We start from the raw sequence: 20,650 nt of genomic DNA on the forward strand, positions 1-20,650 counted from the left end.
TATAAAGGTAAGCTTGCAGGATTGGCCCATAACTGAGATTAAATTTTAATATACATTAATCTAATACAAAGAGTCAGTACACTGAGCAAAGGACTGAATATGTTCTTCTCTGAAAGAACCTGCTTGGATTGGAGATCCAGACAGTAGCTGTTTGAACCTGACGTTTTAGTTTACAGGTCAAGTTCTGCTAACGGCTTGAGATGGAGGATCTGAGTTATGGATTTGAAACCCTCATAACTTAAACTGGTTCTGAGTGGAGAAAGAGGAAATTAAGGTCTGGACAAGAGTAGCTTTTTAGATGAAAAAATAACCCCCCCAAAAAAATCCAGTTTACCTGAGAGGAGGTAAAAATGCATGCTTTCCTGTCTGAAGGAAGGCAAATTTGGAGGGTTTGTGGGGGGATAAGGGTATGTGCAGTTTTGGGGTTTTTTTTTTGTTTTTTTTTCCTTTAATTTCTTATCCTTTTTTTTGGCAGAAAAAAAAAATTGTTACTTTTCTTTTTTTTTTTTTTTTTTTAAACCTGGGTTTCTGTGGCACTTGTTGGCTGGGACACAGCCATCCTTACACATGACGCAGTCTGCCATTAGGGATTGCACACACTGTCATTCTCTTGGCAGTGTCTCATGTAGCACAAAAAAAAAGGAACCTGGAGATATACACAACATTTGTGATACATTATCAGGGTGAATGCAATGCGTATCTCTCCCCCGGACAGCATTGACCCCCTATTACTCAGGGTGTCAAGGAAAGATAAGTCGCTTATCGACAGTAATAAGTGACAATGATTGCACGCTTAGTCATATTCTGCACCATAACAACTCGTTTGTTCCCTTACCCTGCCAGCACTGACTGCATGAAGGCACCCACCCCCAGCACAGGTGAAGGCACAGTGTCCCCCCTCCAGTCCCTCCCCATCCCTGTTCTCGCAGCAGAGAAAGCAGCCCTAAGAGGAAACTTCAAGACTTGGCATTTCTAGCAGCAAGAGAATGAAAGATGAAGGCGGGATCAGGGCAGCACAAGTGTTGTGAATTGCTTTAGAGGAAGAGTGTCTTGGGAACAGTTTGAAAGTGCTGGGATTTTGTTGATTGGGATTTTGGGATTGCGACTGCTGGGATTTTGTTGACGCTGCTGGGGTTTTGTTGACCTCCCTCACCCATCACTCTGTTATACAAGGCAACTGCGTCCTTTGGTGATACCTGCAGGCAGTCCTGGTTATTAGGTCAACTAATATAGTTGTGAGGAAAAAAGACAAGCTTCCAGGCACTCAATGCTTCCTTTGAATGGTTTTCCTTTTTACTGACTGCTTTTACACCCCAGGAAATAAACTGGTCTTCACAATCATTTGGAAGCATTAAAATGTATTTTGTCTCATGTGGCCTTAAAAATGACAGTATGGTGTATCTGTTTCTTCACATCCTCTCCTCTTCTCCATCTAAAACCCACCAAGGGAAAGAGGGAGAGAATATGGGTGAAATATTTCAGATATTGGCTATGTAATTTTTACTTTCCCTTGCCAAATTCTCAATGCTTTCCGGACCTGCAGTGGCAGACAAATATAAGTGGCAGACACTTGGGATACCAGTATCAGGTATAGCTAACTGCAGTAACTTGACACAAAAAACAGTAAAGAAAGGTATAACATTGTAGAGTACTGCAGCTGTAAAAGGAGGTGTGACACAATGGGGAAGAGAGCTGGTGTTCAGGGGTGTAGGACAAAGATGAAGAGAGGAAAAGACCACCAGAAAAAACCCCAACAGAAAAACAATGTCACCTACACCAGATCTTCTGATAAAACCAGCAAGCTACCTTTGGTATGTGGTACTGGACATCATAAAACCACTCTACACTGACTGTACTGCAGTTGCTTACTTGCAATTTAAAAGTAAATCACGATGGAAAAGCAGTAATTGTCAAACACTTATCACATGAACCAAGTTAAACCGGTCATGTGATAGCAGGGGGACAGGCTAAAGAGTTGGTTGGGATTTTTGCCAGTGCCTGTTATTTAAGTGATATTTTTTAACAATGACCCTGTATTTCTCAAGCTGCTGTGCAGTAAGCTCCTTGTAAGGAAACAAAAATGAAGCACGCACTTAAGCATGAGATTTCTTAACTGGATATGGTAAGGATACACAAGAAGCAGTTAACAGCACTCGGTCAGATGCTGTAAAGATTATCTCTTTATATCACCTTGCTTTTTAGCTTTGATTGGCATTTACAAGAAGTAAGTTTTCCTGCCCATATTGGAGACATAACTGACAGGAGAGAAACCCAGTGCATAGGAGGAAGGAAACCAGACTCGAAATAGCCTGGAAAAACAGGGCATGAAGAGTGACAGATGTGTATGTGTAACAAACAAAGGCAGATTTGGAGCGGAGGTAGTCAACTGCAGGAAATTACTCATCTGCAGCTGACATGAGCTTTTTCTCCTGTTTGGTTGACCCACAGAAGGTAAGGATGGCTTTTGCAGACCTGCAAAGTCTTATGCATTGTAAATGAAACTCATCTGATGTATTGTTTCCCCACATTCCCCAAGAATAGGAGAACTCACACTTCTAACAAGCAAGGTGTCGTGGCTTCTGTCCCTCTCCACGACCTGCCATCTGGCTGAACGTGGTGCCTGCAGATCACAGCATGGCAAACAGCCAGACACCATGCTGCGCTGCCAGTAGGAACATAACCAACCTCTGAGTCCCCACATATCAAGCAGTCCTGATAAGTGACACGCTCACCAAACGCAATGTAAGATTGCCATCCCGGTGGCAGTCCACAGGTTCTCCCAAAAACTGGAAAAGAAAATGCTGGTGAGGACTGTGCCAGGCAAGGGGGTAGGGCTTCCTCTCACACTTGCAGCTGCGATGTAAAACCCAGGACTTACAGACATCGGCCTGCGGCACTCAGTAGCATGCCCTGGTTTTCTGCATGTGCTTGTCTTAGCAGGTAACGTTCCTACACAAACAAATGATCTTCCTCATAAAAAAAATCCAAAACAACAGGAGATGTACTGCCTCCACGTGAATTCTTTGTAGAATTTTATTATGAACTAGGACACAAAGCTGTTACACTTTGTATGCTTGTTCAGTTGGGAATGTAGGCAAATATTTCATTAACTCCCAATACACAGAGAAAAAAATTGTGCTCACTGTTGCCCCTAACCTCATATATGCATGTACGTGCAGAACTGACAGAAAACTTAATGTAAATCAGAATAGATATTCAAGGCATTGGTAGACAATTGGTCATTTGATTTCCCTGTGCTCTCCATGAATTGAGAAGCGAGCTCTCCTCAGTGTTTTGATTTAGCATAAGCCACTTTTTCAGGTTTCTCTACAGTTGGTTAAAGAACTTTTATCTCTGATCCTCTATCACTATTCTTCTTTAAACTTCATTTTATCCAGAAATGCTCACAGGTAAGTCAAAAGAGGTTGCAGAGAAATGACTTCAGGTGCATTTTTATACCTATTATATGTAGTTGCTTTTTCTAGCAAGGTAACTGATGACATCTGTCTTCATTTCCTCACATCTGCGTCACTCACCTGCAGAACTTACAGCAGTGAAAAAGTTACAACCTGATGTTTCAGAATCTTGAAACATTCTTTGTTTTACAGAGGTATGACCATCCTCAGAGCTGAAAATGGGTATTAATGCTCGGCTTCGCAGGTCAGTGATCAGCTCTCCATGTTACCTCCTTGAACTCTCTTACCTTATTTATTAATTATTCTGGGATTTTCAAAATTAGTATTTCGGCTTAGTAAATTAGTTTATTATGTGACAATTTGATTACATGGTCCTGTTACTGATGCACATAGGAATAGATTTTCCCGGAACGACTAAGTGGATTAAAGCTCCTTGCATTCACATCACCCCATGAGATGTACATAGTGCCACACAGCTACTCTGCTTAAATGAGGGCTCTGTCGGCTCCTGGTGCTGAGCCTGAATTAGTGCCTCACCATGCTGAGCAGGCGGGGTGTGCTGGTTTTGGCTGGGGCAGAGTTAATTTTCTTCCTAGTAGCTAGTAGGGGGCTATGCTTTGGATTTGTGCTGGAAACAGTGTTGACAACACACTGATGTTTGAGTTGCTGCTGAGCAGTGCTTACGCAGAGTCAAGGCCTTTTCTGCTTCTCACCCCACCCCACCAGCGAGGAGGCTGGGGCTGCACAAGAAGCTGGGAGGGGACACGGCTGGGACAGCTGACCCCAGCTGACCAAAGGGCTATTCCATACCCTATGATGTCATGCTCAGCATATAAAGCTGGGGGCAGAAGAAGGAAGGGGGGGATGTTTGGAGTGATGGCATTTGTCTTCCCAAGTAACCGTTACGTGTGATGGAGCCCTGCTTTCCTGGAGATGGCTGAACACCTGCCTGCCCACGGGAAGGACTGAATGAATTCCTTGTTTTGCTTTGCTTGCGTGCGTGGCTGTTGCTTTCCCTATTAAACTGTCTTTATGTCAGCCCACGAGTTTTCTCACTTTTACTCTTCCAATTCTCTCCCCCATCCCACCGCGGAGGAGCGAGCAAGCAGCTGTGTGGGACTTAGTTGCTGGCTGAGGTTAAACCACAACACAGGGGTAAAATATTCAAGAGCACAATAAAACTTTACCTGAGTACAGGTCAACTAGTATTCCTCAGGAAGCAGACAGGAAGGAGCCTTGGGGCTGAATTTTCTGTTCACGTCATCTGAATGTGATATCTCAGGCCCTAAAAAGCAGCTTTTTAAACTGTCTCTGAAGTTTTAATGATCTGAATCCTGCTACATTATACCAGTGCAAAGCCACTTAAACCACACCTAAAGATGTTTTTGAGCTAATCTTTCTGACTGCACTGAAATGGGTTTGTAGCCCTATCACTGTCAGCTCTAGCGGAGAAGCAATTCAAGAAGATGCTGCCTTGTAGCTACTGATTGCAGCAGCTCAGCTGAGGTGCAACAGCTGACTTGTAAGAGAAAGCTTCGTCCTTTCCAAGGCAAAGCCAGACAGGTTAATTAAGCTGTAAGTAATGATGATATAAGATATTATTTAACTCGTTATTGAGGCGGACCTGGAATGCTCATAGCCGGTTACAGTCCACCTGGCCTGGCAGGTGGCAACTAGCCAGCCACAGCAGCTACGAACGCCTTCGTCGGCTGCTGTCACGAACCCACCCCGGCTAGGCGAGCGGCTGGACACGCACGCAGGGCTGAAGCAGTCACCAGGCTGCGGGGACGAGGACACTTGTCTCGGCAAGCTCCGCGGAAGCGAAGGGCAGAGCGGGCAGGCCGGGCACACTCGGATGGCTCCAACAGCAGCGTGGCCAGGTGCCGGCACCCAGGCTGCGCGGCCAAAGCCCAAGACCTTCGCGTAGGCTTTCCTTGCACTTATTTCCGAGCTCCTTTCTCGCAATGATACGTTATGAACGTTTATTTAGGAAACAGAAGCAGCGCGTGAGATTTTCACCAGAGCTTTTGGCAACCGTTATCCAGCCTAAGGTGCGCGTGGCCCGCGGGCTGGAGGAAGCCTGCCAGGTGCCCGGGGAGAGGTGGCAGCTGACGGCACCACCGGGGCGGTCTCCCCGGCTCTGGGGACAGCGTGGGGCCTCCTGGGCTGAGCGCCGAGGGGGCCGCGGGGGCCTCCGCCACACCGGGCAGCGGAGGGCACGCTGTCCCGCTCAAGTCACGATCGGCCGTGAGGAACTTTTCTGTGAGGCGTCGCTTTTTCCACCCGGACGCCGCCGCGGAAGAGCACTGCCGCTCCCGCAGTTGCCTGGTAACTCCGGTTAACGAGGCGTGGTGCCGCGGCGAAAGCGGTCCGGTGCAGCAGCCCCCCCGCGGCCAGGGGCGCCGCGCCGCGATGCTGGACCCGGACAGCGGGCTCTCCCTCACCATAGCGCGGATTGTGCAGCGGCTGAAGGGCTCTAGCCTCCACTCCCAGCTGGAGCGACAGGCCCGGGTGAGCCCCGACCTGGCGCTGTGCCCACAGGCCCGCCTCCCTTTCCCGCTTCCCCTCCCCGGCGCTTTGTTCCCGGCCGTCGCCCCCGCCCCGGCCCGGCCCGGCCCAGCCCAGGCCGTGCGGCCTCCGCCGGGGCAGGGGGCCCGGGGCCGGCCTGCCTGCCTGCCTGCCTGCCCGCCTTCCCTCCCTCCCTCCCTTCTCGACGGGGCCGGAGAGCCGGCTGGTTGGTTTCTAGAGCAGTATTTATAGTTTCACCCCCTGGGACGGAAGGATTTCGCAGTGAATATGAAGACTATCCTCTTGAAATCTCACTGCTTCAAAGAGTTCCTAAAATGAATCGCTTTGTCTTTTAATCTCTAATTTGGAAAGCTTTAAATACCACCCCCTCCCTCCCCACCCGCGCCCTTCTCCAGAGTGCCCTGAGAAAAGGAGGATTTGGTGAATGGAAGTGAAAATACATGAAAACCGCACATGAAAGTTCGTTTTTGTAGCTGGGAAAACAGTTGATTTTTTATATTTAGTAATTTATCTGCAGTCGAAACCAGATTTTAATATTTCAGCTGAACTTCATTTAGGATGTTTCAGATTAAAACAGTGTCAATGTTCATGACCATAATAACATGATAGTGGTGCTATGACGATTATTGTGTGTTACTTAAATATTTTGGGTTGGGTTTTATAAAATCTTGGGGGTTTTGTGTTTTGGTTTTTTTTTTTTGCAAACAGTGCTTCAAATTGTACAGATTTTGTACAATTGTACAGATGTCCATTTTCTGCCTTAGTTTTGTTAGGTTTTTTAATGAAACGTTATTTTCTTCTCTGAATATCTCTGAAGCTTTCCATAGCAATTGACATCCCTGTGTGCCTTTTCTGTTGTTTTGTTTTTAAATTTGTGGATTTGGTCTCCAAATGCTTTTTTAAATGTATGTCTGCTTTACTCCTGTTGACTGTCTGCTCTCTAAATATGTGAGTAAGCAAGTGTGCATGACCTGAAGGGGGCTGGAATTATAAAAGAGTATAGGCGTTGGGTTCTGCTAAGTGTTGGGGAATTCAGCCTCCCAAATAGCCTGACATGAGGTGTGGAGAGTCAAATTCAAGACCTTGTCCTCAGTAAAGGCAGTGATGGGATTTCAGAACAGGACTTTCTTTTAACAGCTCCGTTACTGATTGTAATAAAACCTGTATGTATGCACCTCTGCATTCATTCTTTTGTCTCTGTCTCCTGTGAGGCCTGATTGCACAGTCATTTGATACTTTGCGTGTTTGTTTTGGAACACGAGGAAGCTTGGTGTCCTCAGGACTTGGCGGGGTGTTTAAATGCTGCTGGTGGATGGCTATTTTGTACAGCCATTTTGTACAGGTGGACACTCTGAGGACCTTAGCAGTGCCCTTCCATGGTGGTGTTTGATGTCTGAAAGGGCAGTTAAATGCCTAAATCCCTCCCTGACTCTGTAGCATATCAATTTACTCAATACAAGCAGAAACTCTGCATAATTAAAGCATAAAGGTAACCTATAAAATAAATAAAACACAGTGTAATGACCACAGCCAAATCTGTCATGATAGCTTTGCAGAACACTGTTTTACAAATTTCTTGGAGAAGAAAAAAAAAGGTGTATATATAGGTCAGAAGATTATTCTAGACATATGAAGTGCTAAGGGAAAAGAAAATAAAAAGGGCAACATTCAGGTTGATTCTTAGAGCAGGTGTTTGAAGAGTTTGTAATAGATGATTAATTGAGAGCTATAGTTTAGTGATCTGAAAGACTGGAAAGGTTTTAGACACATCAGCTAGAGGATTTCTCAATGTAAAGAAGTCATCTTTTGGAGCTTGTAGTTTAAATTTATAGGGCCAGATATACACCCTGTTTGTCAGGGATCTGTATGTTCTCCTTGATCTTGAATTGTTTTAATTGACCTTGCATGCATTTATGTTCTTTCAAGTACAGTATAGACTTGTTTTATTTATAATGCTTGTATGGTCACATTATTGCTGTACTATGCAGTTGCAAAAGCCCTATCAGTGAGTTCCTTATCTTTGCTCCATCCCTTAGCAGCTGTACAGAATTCTGAAGGTTTCTGAATTTTGCTACTCTCTGTATTAAGTTAATGCTTGACTTCCCTCCCATTACATGGGATATTTCTGTAGTTGCATTATAAAATTGAAACCTTTGCTATTGCTATGCATCACACCTCAACTCCAGTTTATTGATAGGACGTGGTGGGTTTTTTGTCTGCTGGTTAACAGTCAGTTTCTGAACAATGCTTATTGTGCGTTGGTTGCAATATTGATCTATAGGTGGTCCCTTTTTATACGATTTTTAAGCTATTTTTTGGGAAGCATTTTTTGGGAGGCAATGCATCAGAATAAAACTTACTTATTGTTTTTGGATATTTATACTACAGTTATATTTTACCTTTACAAAGATTGCTGTTTATCTGTAAGTGTAGAAACTGACATTGCTGCTTCCTCAAAAATATTTACCGTCTCTGAAAACATGAGAGTTAGAATGGATCAAGGCCCCTTATAATATTGCCTGAAATTTTTGAGAGGTCATGTGGTCTCACAAACAGTATTTCAGCTATTAACAAAAACTCTGTTTTGTAAATTCATCTCTTCTCTTAATGTCTAGGAAGGAGAGCTCAAAATGAACAGTTTCTTTCACGAGTTAATAGAATTTTGGGGAAAACACAATATCCTGACATTATTTGTGGGAGTTGGCAGAGTAGCCCTGTGGTTATGAACTGATCACACCAGTGCTATGTTTGGCTGTCACTGAGAGCCTGAGCTAGTGTCAAGGACTGTGATACACAATCTCTTTGAAATAAGTTTGGCATGGGCACCAAGTGATTTGCTGTCACAGCTTTAGCTCTGTGGATACCAAGATAATAACATTTTTGTCCCGAGGACTGAAGTGGAAGTAGGGTCATATGCTTGTTAGTAACGATTTGGAACCTAAATGTTACGTTGATTTTGTAGGTTGAGTTTTGGTATATTGATAATGTGCCTGCAGTTAATACAAAGAGGTTAATGCAGGAAAGAGTGTAAATGTGCCTGTCACTTGCTTTGGAATTTCTTCTGACCATATTTTGTAGTGTGTTTGAAAGGAAAGAGTAACAGTTACAAAGAGCCAAAATATTAGACAGTAGCTTTTCAACAGGTAGAATTGCTGCTGGGGTTACTGGGATATCGGGGGAGAAATCTGATCTCAGTTTCTCAGGCAGAACTTTCACTGTGTGAGTTTGTAACCAGATTTGATTGCTTTTGTCTTAATTTTTGTCTTCCCTTTCTGAAATGTAAATGTTTTTAAGGTAAAAATTAGAAGTAGTTAGAAAAACTGAGACACGGACATCTTCAATCACAAAATGCCGTTTGAAAACAATCTTTTTTGTGAAATCTTGCTCAAGTTTTGTTTTAGGGAAAATCTTTGTCCGTGAACTGATAATAAAAATGGAACAGTTCAGAAACATGAAAAACGTGCTACCTTTTTAACACATTTTCATTTGCAGATAATTCAGAAACTTTGTTTTTCATCATGTTTGAGGGAAACCAGGCTTTATTAATTAAGATTAATCGATCTTAATGTTTGTCCTCTGCAAACCTCTAATAGAAATCAGTCTGACTCTGAGTTGCCTGGAACCTCTAGTGGCCAGGGGTAAATAACAAGTAAAGTTTAAAACAAAAACAAAACAAAAAAAACAAACAAAAGCTTCAGTAGTTTATTACTAAAGAACTTTTCTGAAACAGGAGGTGAAAATAAAATGAAAGATAAAGGTTCTACGTTATTTTTTAAATTGACCAAGAAAGACTCACAATACAAGGAATCTCTCTGGGCGTTTTCTGTGTAGATGCTCTCAGATTTGTTTCTTGTAGGTATGTCTGTAGTGGGACAACTTGAAGGAGAACTTGTAGAAAAACAGGATAATGGCTGTCAAAGTAGGCTAAAAGTGGTAACCTGAGTGTAAGAATCAATGCTGACACCCCACCCCACTCTGACAATTGAGTATGAAGTTTGTGAGTGAGGAAAGATTTTTAGGAGGTACCTGAAGGTATGAACAAGGTGTGGAGAGGAGATACGCTAGGATATGTCATGATCAGAATGATTGTCTAGAGGAGAGGACTCTGCCATCACTCTTTGAACAGACCTGTGACTAGTACCAGCAGGGTTTAAAGAAAATAGTAATAAAAGTGAGAGGTAAAGGTCTTCACAAGACTTCAAATAGGGCAAAGAAGGAGAGGAGCTTGCTTTGGGAGCACTAGGAATGCTGCAGCTGGGATATTGCCCGACTGTGGTGTTCTAAAGGGAGTACGGATAAACAGCTTGGAATAACTTATGTGGAGGGAATGGTCTGCAAGAAATCTGAGAATATTTTCATTACATTTTTCTCCAACAGTTAAAAAAAGAAATTGATACTGATCTCTACTTAAGTAAAAAATCAAATTAAGGAGGAGAATGTTTCTGTGAAATGTAGCATTTATTTAATAAAAGTTAGCAAATAAATGTAGGCTCATGAGTCATCACAGATAATTAATGATTCCTTTTTGTGCATTGTATTTAACAAAGGTCTTACCATCCCCTCCTGACAGATTTTTGTACTTTGGTTTAAATGGTTCAGTAGTCACATTTGCAGTGCAGTGAATTTTAAATTGAATGCAGTTGTGAATATGTTGAACAGAGTATGGAGTTCAGAAGCAATGCGAGCTTGATTCGCAGATTTTTATTTTTTTTTTTAGTAACGTAGATTATATGTTTTACCTTGTGTGTGTGTGTTTTATTTGCAGCACTAATTTTATATTCAAGTAAAACCTAGAAAATCTATCAAAACATCAAAATTATATTATTAAAAATGTATCCTGCATATCTTGTGGGAGAACGTAACATTTGAAGCTGTTTATTCCTGTATAAGGCTAATTGAAGCTCTCTGTTTCAACTGCTAGGTTATTTTTACTTGTATAAGAAAGTTCACAATACTTTTTCCCTTAGTGTAATTACTGTAGAAATGTACAAGGGTTGGAGAATTGTCAATGTAATCAGGGTTTTATACTTACCAAATTTGTTTAGTTATGCTCAGAATGATTCCTCTTTCTGTTACACAAATGTATAAACCAAAATCACTCCCTTAAATTTGTAGGATTTTAAGTGTTTAGAGAGTGTTTATGTTGAAATTGTTGTGGTCATACTTGAAGTGGTTTTTAACAAGTTGGCTGGATCCTTATAAAATCTAGTTATGGCAGAACGGAGTATATGAGAAAAGGTGAATATTTATTAGCTTTCATTGAATTTACTTCTGCTAAAGTTGGGCTACATTTGGGGTAGTGTGCTGTATTGTAATTTGGGAAATAACAGCAATAAAAGCTGAAAACATTGTGCAAAATCATAATGAACAGTAATAAGTGCTCTAAGAGTGTACATACTTGTCTAAAACAAAAAGGCTTTGAAGAGAAATTATGGTGGATAGCCTGTAAAAATATTTAGATTGTGTAAAGTTATTTGCAGAACTGTTTGCAGCAGGATAAAAACATGTGTTCACCTGATGCAGTTCTACATTTCAGTATAGCTGGATCACTTCCGTGCAATGTTTATTCTTGTTGAGAAAAGAAATAGTTTGACACTAGACTTATGCTGGAACACTTTGTTCTGTCAAGCCTCCTCTTTGTAGTATGTTGCTGGTCCTCTAGGTATTTTCCTATACTTCGAGTGCTGTGCCTTGACGGCTGATCTGTCATCTTGCATGATCAGTGCCACTCCAGTCATGATGAGGGAATGCCATTTCCAAATTTAGATGCTAATTTGCAAGTAGATTTGTCTCTTTGTGTTCACTTGCTCTATGAATCAATTTACTACACTCACCAACTTTTTCCAACTAGCTCTGTGCTATCCTTTTGCTTGCTTTCAGCCAGATCAATGTTGAGTGTCTGGATTTTCTTCCATCTTGGCATCCAAGCACAGAAAGCGTAACCCATTTAGAGTATCACTTATGATGATGACTGCCCAGATCTCAGCAGAATACCTTACCAAAACCAAAGGCGAAGAAGATGTGCACAGAACATAAATACAAAGGATTGCTAAGGTACCTTAGCTGCCTTCCAGAAGGTTTGGAAAAATTTTGAAAGTCCCAAAACTATCCCTTCTCTTCTGTACAGCTGAAGGATAAGAGGATGTCAACAAATGCTGTAATGATAGCTTGTTTTATGAAGGAATGTCTAACAGCCAGTTACTTCTTGATTTGCAAGAAGCTGACCAAGACTGTAAATAAATGTGGGCACCCAATGCCTGAACCCCTGTGCCCTATCCATAAGCATATGCACGATGCCAGTTATACTGGAAGATAAACTGGTCAGCATTAACTTTTATTAAAAATCATTTGTTATTGCTTGCTGAATTACACTGCATTCATCCCTGTCTCCTTTAAGGACTGTGTCTTGGCCTGACTGAGCCTCTGAATATCGTGATTTCTTCCCTGGTCTGGCTGTCACTCTGCCTTCATGGGTTGTTCCCTTATATTGCTCACTCTCCTTTACCCTGCTTGTGATATCCTCCTGATAGTACCAGATTTTTTTTAAAAAAAGGAAGATACCTGTTCATCAAGATGTGTGTATTGCAATTGGAGAGTCTGTAGTTCTTCCTGGGTATATGCTGCATTTTGATTATGCAGGAAATTAATTCAGTTCATCAGTACAAATTTCATCAAGGTGTTTTCTTCCCAGTAAACGTTAGCCAGGCATTTTTATCAGCATAAATCATAGTAGTGCTTTTTATATAAATAAAATTTTGTCAACATGTTTTTCATTCTACCAAAAAACCATAGTGGATGAAAAGGCAAATAATACTTAGGCAGTACTTTGTATCAAGCGGTTTACAACAAACAAACCCTACCAAAATACGTAAATGTTTTTTTCAACATAGTGCAACACAGAAATAAGTTAGACCAGTTAGTCCAAAGGGAAAATAAAAGTATGTGGGAGACCCGGTCTAGTAATTTTGGAACGTCAGCTCTGCTAAGTCTCCTTGACTCCTTAATTCAGTGCCCACAAAAACCCCTGTAGATTCCAAAGAGGTATCATGCTGTTAAGCTACAACAAAGCAATTCTGAAGGGATTTCCTTTCACCTACCGAAATAAGTGTTTTCTTCTTTGGTTATATTACACAGAGCTAGGGTATGTTGTTCTGTGTTAGAACTGTCTGCAGGCACTACCTGGACCGTCTGCCAGATTCTCACCTTTCAGTTATCTAATTTCTGATTTGAAAACTGATGGGCAATCCAGTATGCAGTGAGTCCATAACAGTAACAGTTTCTCTGGCTCTGTAGCTCTGCGTAGCACTGTTGGAATCTATCGATCATAATTCAGAAGTGAACAAAAGGAGAAGTGGAAATGGGGGCAGCCTTTGGTAATTGCATCCTGAAATTACAAGAGTGGGGATAGAAGTGCCCCCATAATTTGGGAGAGAATTTTCATGTTTCTTATATGAAAATTTGTCTCAGTAAGGCATTTTGCAGTCAAGAGAAGGAAAAGGACACAGGAAGCAGGCTAAAAATAAAAGTTTTGATAAATTAAAGATTAGCATAGGAATATTTGTTACAGCTGCAGCAGGGCTAGGAATAGTGCAATAGAACTTGACTGAGTAAATGGGCGTGAAGAGGTGAAGGTAACTGGTGGAGGTGAAGCACTAATGCAATCCTTGGAGAAAGTTTTTCCCAGAGTGCTGTCCTGCTTGCTTTTGGACTGCCACCCTGCTGCATACAAAAGAGTCACTGTTTTTTTTGTTCTGCAGCTGGGGAACAGGTTCTATTGGGGACAGCAGTTTACAAGAAAGTCTTCTGTTGTATCTTTTGGGCTGACAGGGAAAATGGGAAGTCGTCTGTCTGAACTGAACTCCTTTATCCCCTCTAAAGCAATATGCTGTATCAATTTCCAGAATTGCCAGGAAACCACAAAAAAAAAAGGATCGTCAGTGTGAATGTCAGACCTTCCTTAATGAGCCAAAAGCTCACCAATTTTACATATGTATGAACAGCAGAGAACTAAAATACTATTCTCCTCGTTGCACTTTTGTCACTTCTTACACTGTTTACATTGTCAAGACAATTAACCCACTTTTTAGTAGATTGTAAAGCTTTTATTTTTGTTGTGATTCATCATCTGTCAAGGAATTGTATTTGTGAGGGGTTTTTGCATATCTAAAAAGGATTTTGAAGCATATGTACCAGGCCCCACAGGTAAATACCCCACGGACCTTGGGATTAAAATTGGCTGTATTTAACCCAGAAGACAAAGTTGAACATTTACAAAAGTGTGCACGACAACTTCAGAGGAACAGTAAGGCACAATCTGCCCAGTTTGATGCACGTTACTTTATTTAAAATTCATACAGGAGAGGTACAAAACCACTGCCTTGCAGCAGAAAAAAATTAAACTCAGCCTGACATGTGTCAGTCCAAAACGGACATAGGACTTTCCATCAAAGTAGTTTCAGAAAGAATCCTTCATAAGGTATTCCTTGAGGCTGTTGCTTAAAAGGGTATTTTGTGAGCTGCACAAGAACTCCCATGAAAATCTTTGTTTCCCTGCCTTTAGTGATGATCCTTTGCCTGCCTTTACCATTGTGCTGGAAGGAATATGCGTTTGTTGTTTGACATGAGAGTTATGCAACTCGCCACACCTGATGGTTTGTGCTTATGATCACCTTTCTTTCTCAGAAAGCATGCTTACAGTCTGTTTGCTATTGCAGTCGATAAACCAAATATAAAAGCCTTCCTTACCTGTAACGGCAAGGTGACTTAAAATAAGAGCAGAAATGCTGATGCTATTAGTCTCTGCATTATTAGCCATTCCGCCTTTCAACGAGGGAAAATGGAAAGATTTCCTTAAAATTCTGCTTGTGAATTCATGTAGACCAACTTTTCCAGCAAGCTGTGCAGCACAGCAAATATCCTTTTCTGTATATAAACTGTAAGGCAAATGATAGGATTGTGGAGTTTGTTAGTTGTGTGTGATGGACCTAAAGCATGCCATGCTGTCAACAGTGCTGTTAGGGCTGGCAAACTGCACAAGCTGGTGCAAATTTATTTTTAATAGCAGCATAACTTACTGCAATAGAATCAGCAGCTGATACGCCTACAGCATATTGCTGAGTAGCTTTTGGTAAGAGAGGTCTCACATTTCTAGGTGGATGATGTGGCCATATGCTTCTAACATACGCCTTGAGCTGTCATGGCAGTGGAGTAAGTTGCACACAGGTCTCCCAGTGTTATTTTCGAGCCAGCAGCCAGGGTTGCTCTTCTTTTCTAAACCTCTAGCTTTATCCTCTGGTGTTAATCAGCTATTGCCACACTCCATGTTTAGGAAAATATGTATGAGAAGTCACTTCACAGAAACTCCTGAGTTTCTGATTGTTGTCCTTTTGGACCTTTGTGGTCTATTTGTTTTCTCCTCTTGGTCTAGCTATAGAAGAAGAAGGAGATGCTATAGCAGCTGCTCCTGCTGTTGCTGAAAAATCTGCAGCAACATCTGCATGGTAGCGTCATGGTAGGGTTGTAAAACTGGTTGGTGCCTAATTGTCTGTGTGGAGTGCATTTCATTACAAGAGGCTGTATAACCTGGTAGTCACAGCTGCAGTGAGGAATGTTTGGTCCATAGTTTTTATCTGAAGTTTGAATGTGGCATTTCTTACCTGAAAGAGCTGAACTCTGGGGAGGGTAAGTGAGAAGTTACGGAACATTTTCAGTTTGATTCTTTCATGTAGAATACGGTGAGTGGCTTCTAGTTATTCACTTGTCTAGCTTATGACCAATCCTTTAATGCGTAGAGTCTAGCATTTGTGCTAAGTATGTGGGGTACTCAGAATATTAAGCATATATGTCACTAGATACTCCCTCTCCCTTCTCTCTCCTTCCCCACATACAGCTTCTAGCACTCATGTAAAAGCAAAGACATCGAGTGAGGAAAAAGTTGGCTGGTTTTTTTTGGCTGCACTTACCATTATCAAGTTAGTAGGAAGCAGTTTGCTTTGTGTGTAGCCTTAAGCATGTATGTTTCTTGTTTCATAACTTAAAATACACAACTTACTTTCTATTTTGGAAAATAAAGTGCTTGATGCTTATTTATTCATTCATTTATTTTTCATATTAGGTGAGCCTACACAAACCAGAAATTAAACTGGAATCACTAAAAGAAGATATTAAGGATTTTCTGAAGACATCCGGTTTGTAATACTTCATTGATACATTTGTGAATAGTATAAATCTGTGTAAGAATATATGTGATATACATGATGAAAATAGTAGTTTGTGCAGCTTGGTATCTTGTCGCTGACAATAGCCAGAAGCAGACATTCAGTGATTTCTGATTATTCAACAAGATAGAGAAAATTAAAAGGGGAAAAGTTCTTGGATTCCAGCAGCATTTTGAAAAACATGCTATGCAAAGAAGTGATTTTATCATTTTATAAGATACTGGTAATTTTTTTGAAAGTTCTGAATCGTACAAGAGTTCAGTCACTTCTGAAAATGGAAATTAGCCTTCATGGAGGTACTTCTGAAAATTTTACCCGTAGTTAAATTTCCGATTTCCATTGGAAGTTGTAGGCTATGTAACTATAATGTGAAGATTTTATGATAAGGGATATAAGATTTATAATAATCAGGAATGCTGTGTCTATTAATATTTATAGTTGTTTGAATAATATGATGGCTTCGAAAAAATAGCATATAATTATTTAAACAAAACTGTGCTGTAATTATTTGAGCAGTAGATGGGAAATAAGGGATATTCAAACTTTATACAGGTCTCAACTTGCAGTTTTTCCTACCTCAATTAGCTTAAGGTTTCTTCATCTCTTCCTGTCGGTCTGGTAGGTAGACATGAATTGAGACAGGACAGAAAACTAGTGACTGTAAAGCAACCTCTGATTCATATTCCATTAGTATTATTTCCTAAAGTTGTCTTCTGGATATTTTTTTATTTTAACAGGTTGGGAAAAGAAGCTTCAGAATGCTGTTTATAGCGAACTCAATGTGTGAGTTTATTTAGTATTTTTATTTAATAAGTTCTACTCACATGATTTACTTTTGATTCATTTGTCTATATAGGTGTAGGATGTGTTACTATTATTTGCAAGATCTGTCATACCAAGGGTGCCTGCTTCATTTCTGTTTTTAAAGTGCTGTTATTTCTTTTTCATCCTAGTGAAAATATTGGACTTGAGTACATTTTAAAGAATGAGTGAAACAAATATCACTATGGTTTTTAGTTACTTTAGTAATTTCTTTGTTGTTTTACTTCCAAAGGTACCAACAGTCATAATATAATTCTTGTGTAGCTGAGGTAGTTGCTGCAAATGAATTTTAATTATTTTCAGATGTTTATGACAGCATTGCACATATTTTTTGTATTCATTATTAAAAAAAACCCTTTAAGATATTGGATCTCTAGACTTACTAGATCAGTGGTCATCATGCTTGGAATATGGTTATAAACACACTGAAATTTGTGAAATTCCCTTTTTATTATTGTTCAGCAAACTTTGGATTAGGCTTCTGGGAAGCAAAAGTTGCCTTTACATTCTGGCAAGGTGGAAAGGTGAATTTCGTAACAGGTATAGCCGTAAATGCGACTGTATAATAAGAAATGTGTATGCAAAGCTATTTGTGCTAATTTAAATAAGCTTGTTAGAGTTACCAGTTTTGAACAATGTGTCTTAATAGTACAAAGGACTCGATTCAGCAAAATACTTGTCTCTTAGTAAGGATCCATCTTCATCATATCTTTCAAGGGAATAATATTTACCTGTCTTTTGGACTATTGCTTATGCTTTCTTTGAGTTCACAGCAATAAGCTGCAAACAATAATGAAATTAGCTCTGGAAAATTGAAATTAGCTAAGAATACCATGATTTCATGAGCATTGTGGAAAAGACGAGAAACAGCCTTGCTAAAATCTGTTAGTATTTATTCCATTTTACGCATAGGCACAGAGTTGTCCAGAACAAATTAGTGGCAACTACAAGAATGACCTTACCAGTCAAAAATGGGAAGACATTTGAGGAGGGTTTCCCAAAATCATATGATAGGAACTGTCTGAATACATATAAGCAAATGAAAATTCAGGCTAACTGTAAGAGAAGCCTTGTGTAAGTTTTGTTTCCTGAAAGACATTTGAGACAGTTCAAATTAAGCTGGATGAAATGTTTGGCAATAACTCATTGGAAATAATCTGCACTACTGGAAGACAAATTATTGTTTTGGTTTAGTTTTTTTAGTTTTGTTCCAGCTTTTATATTTTGGCATAATGCAGTTTATGAATGGATATTCAACTTTGCTTAGGTCAGCACCACAAAGTTCTAAGTGCTTTGGACATGTACATGTTCACTATTTATTTTTAAAAGGAAATCCTCCAAAAATATATTGTCTCTTGAAAAAATATAATATCCTGGATAGTAAGAGTTCCAGGGGTCATAAAGATGACGTGATGTGAAGAGGATACACTTCTAAAATACCTGATTTGTTCATAGAATTATTTGATTTTATTTTACAAATATGTGAAATTATAAGGAAGTATTCTTTTTAGTGTAAGAACAACTCATATCAAAATGTTATGAATACTTACATACCTTTATATTGTTTGTGTCCATAGGAAAGGATAAGGAAGAAATACTTCTGAAAATAATGCTCATTTTTAGTTCTTGATCAACATACAGAGTGGTTTTACTAGTGCTGTCATGAAAGAAATTATGTTTAGGTTTACAAAGATAGGATTAATTAAGCAAAATAAAAATCTGAACATTTAAAATATACTATACTTTCTTTAAGGTTTCCTTCGCCTTGTCATCCTGCAGCACCACCTGAGCATATGAAAGAACCGTTAGCTTATATGAGGAAAGCACAGGTTGGTTGTTATCAGTTTTACTGTTCATATCAGATCTTTGATTAGGCTATTTGAGATTTACTCCCTATAATGTTATTATACAATTTCTAGGTTTTATACCTTAGGAAAAACACAACTTTGTAATTGCATCAAAGTTAATAATAATGTTGTATGTGTGACATTTTACATACATACAAAAAATACTCAAGTAATTCTCCAACCATGAAAGAAGTAGGATATAGTGGCAGGTAGGTGAATATTGTAGAATAGAGACGATGTGAAATATGTCAAGGGGGGGGATTTGATTTTGTTGGGAAGAAGAAAAAGTGTAGCTATAGGTCATTTTACTTAGGGTTACAAAAATATTGTTACGGAGAGACACTGGCAGGCAATTTGGCAATGAAAGACAACAGGCTGCAGTGGTAGCGAGATCTTCAGGAAGAAGAGTTATATTTAGTACTTAGAAATATGAAAGGAAGATGAAAAGTACAGAGCTAAGGAGCTTAAGGCATATTGAAGGAGAATAAGAGAAACTGGACTATAAAAGATTAAATGAGGATTTTTGGTGTCAGGAGAAAAAATATTTTTTCTTTGTTGGTTTTATTTTTTCACGAATATATGCCATTTGAAGTAATAATTAAAAAAATCCACATAAAAATGTTAAAAAACATGCTTCCAGAACATGATCTAACCAAAATATCTGAGGTAAGGATAAAATTATATTTAACTCAGCTGTGCCTAGAAATATAGTGCAGTATTCTTTTACAAGGTATTCAACAAATTGTGTTACTTTTTCAATCATATTGTTGCATATTCCAGTAAGTCTTATCTTGCTGTCCTGGGTTTCAGTCTTTAGCACTTGGGGACAAAGATTGTATTAAACAATTTTTCTTCTGTGATGTGAAATGCAATGCCACAATTTACTGCCTGAAAATAATCACTCTTATCAGTTTACTAATGCAGAAACCACAGAGCTGTATCTATGTGTATGTTTGACTAAACCAGTTTCATTGGTTATTATTTTATAAAAGTGTATACAATACTTATGGTAACCAATATTTTTAGCTCTATGTGGAAAGGACTGTTTTTCTAATAGTTTAGGAATTAGTTGGAGAAATCCTATCTTTACTCATTTCAAAATTTCATAGCCCTATTTCACAGAGGGCTATGCATCCATATCCTCTGGGGTGGATTAACCCTGGTAGGCAGCTCAGCCGCTTGCTCACTTCCCCCTGGTGGGATGGAGGAGAGAATCGGAAGGGTAAAAGTGAGAAAACTCATGGGTTGAGATAAAGACAGTTTAATAGGGAAAGCAAAAGCCATGCACGCAAGCAAAGCAAAACAAGGAATTCATTCAGTCCTTCCCATGGGCAGGCAGGTGTTCAGCCATCTCCAGGAAAGCAGGGCTCCGTCATGCGTAATGGTTACTTGGGAAGACAAACGCCATCACTCCAAACATCCCCCCCTTCCTTCTTCTTCCCCCAGCTTTATATGCTGAGCATGACATCATAGGGTATGGAATAGCCCTTTGGTCAGCTGGGGTCAGCTGTCCCAGCCGTGTCCCCTCCCAGCTTCTTGTGCACCCCCAGCCTCCTCGCTGGTGGGGTGGGGTGAGAAGCAGAAAAGGCCTTGGCTCTGCGTAAGCACTGCTCAGCAGTAACAAAAACATCTCTGTATTATCAACACTGTTTTCAGCACAAATCCAAAGCATAGCCCCCTACTAGCTACTAGGAAGAAAATTAATTCTACCCCAGCCAAAACCAGCACACCCTGCCTGCTCAGCATGGTGAGGTACTAATTCAGGCTCAGCACCAGGAGCCGACAGAGCCCTCATTTAAGCAGAGTAGCTGTGTGGCAC

General features: G+C 40.2%; 1 protein-coding gene across 2 annotated transcripts in view; it reads left to right on the top strand.

Annotated features, from left to right (window-relative positions):
- The first annotated feature begins 5,720 nt into the window (after positions 1 to 5,720).
- The window catches only part of TBC1D19 (TBC1 domain family member 19), a 53,648-nt gene continuing 38,718 nt past the window's right edge, over positions 5,721 to 20,650 (top strand). The window contains exons 1-4 of one of the 2 annotated variants that reach the window (XM_072862854.1): positions 5,721 to 5,927; positions 16,060 to 16,132; positions 16,900 to 16,945; positions 18,738 to 18,813. In XM_072862854.1, the coding sequence (XP_072718955.1) occupies positions 5,829 to 5,927; positions 16,060 to 16,132; positions 16,900 to 16,945; positions 18,738 to 18,813 (294 nt within the window). In that variant the 5' untranslated portion in view covers positions 5,721 to 5,828. The remainder of the gene's footprint in view (positions 5,928 to 16,059; positions 16,133 to 16,899; positions 16,946 to 18,737; positions 18,814 to 20,650) is intronic. The other variant, XM_072862853.1, reaches the window with a different exon arrangement.

This window comes from Ciconia boyciana, chromosome 5 (genome assembly GCF_034638445.1).
Source record: "Ciconia boyciana chromosome 5, ASM3463844v1, whole genome shotgun sequence".
Lineage (NCBI taxonomy): Eukaryota > Metazoa > Chordata > Aves > Ciconiiformes > Ciconiidae > Ciconia > Ciconia boyciana.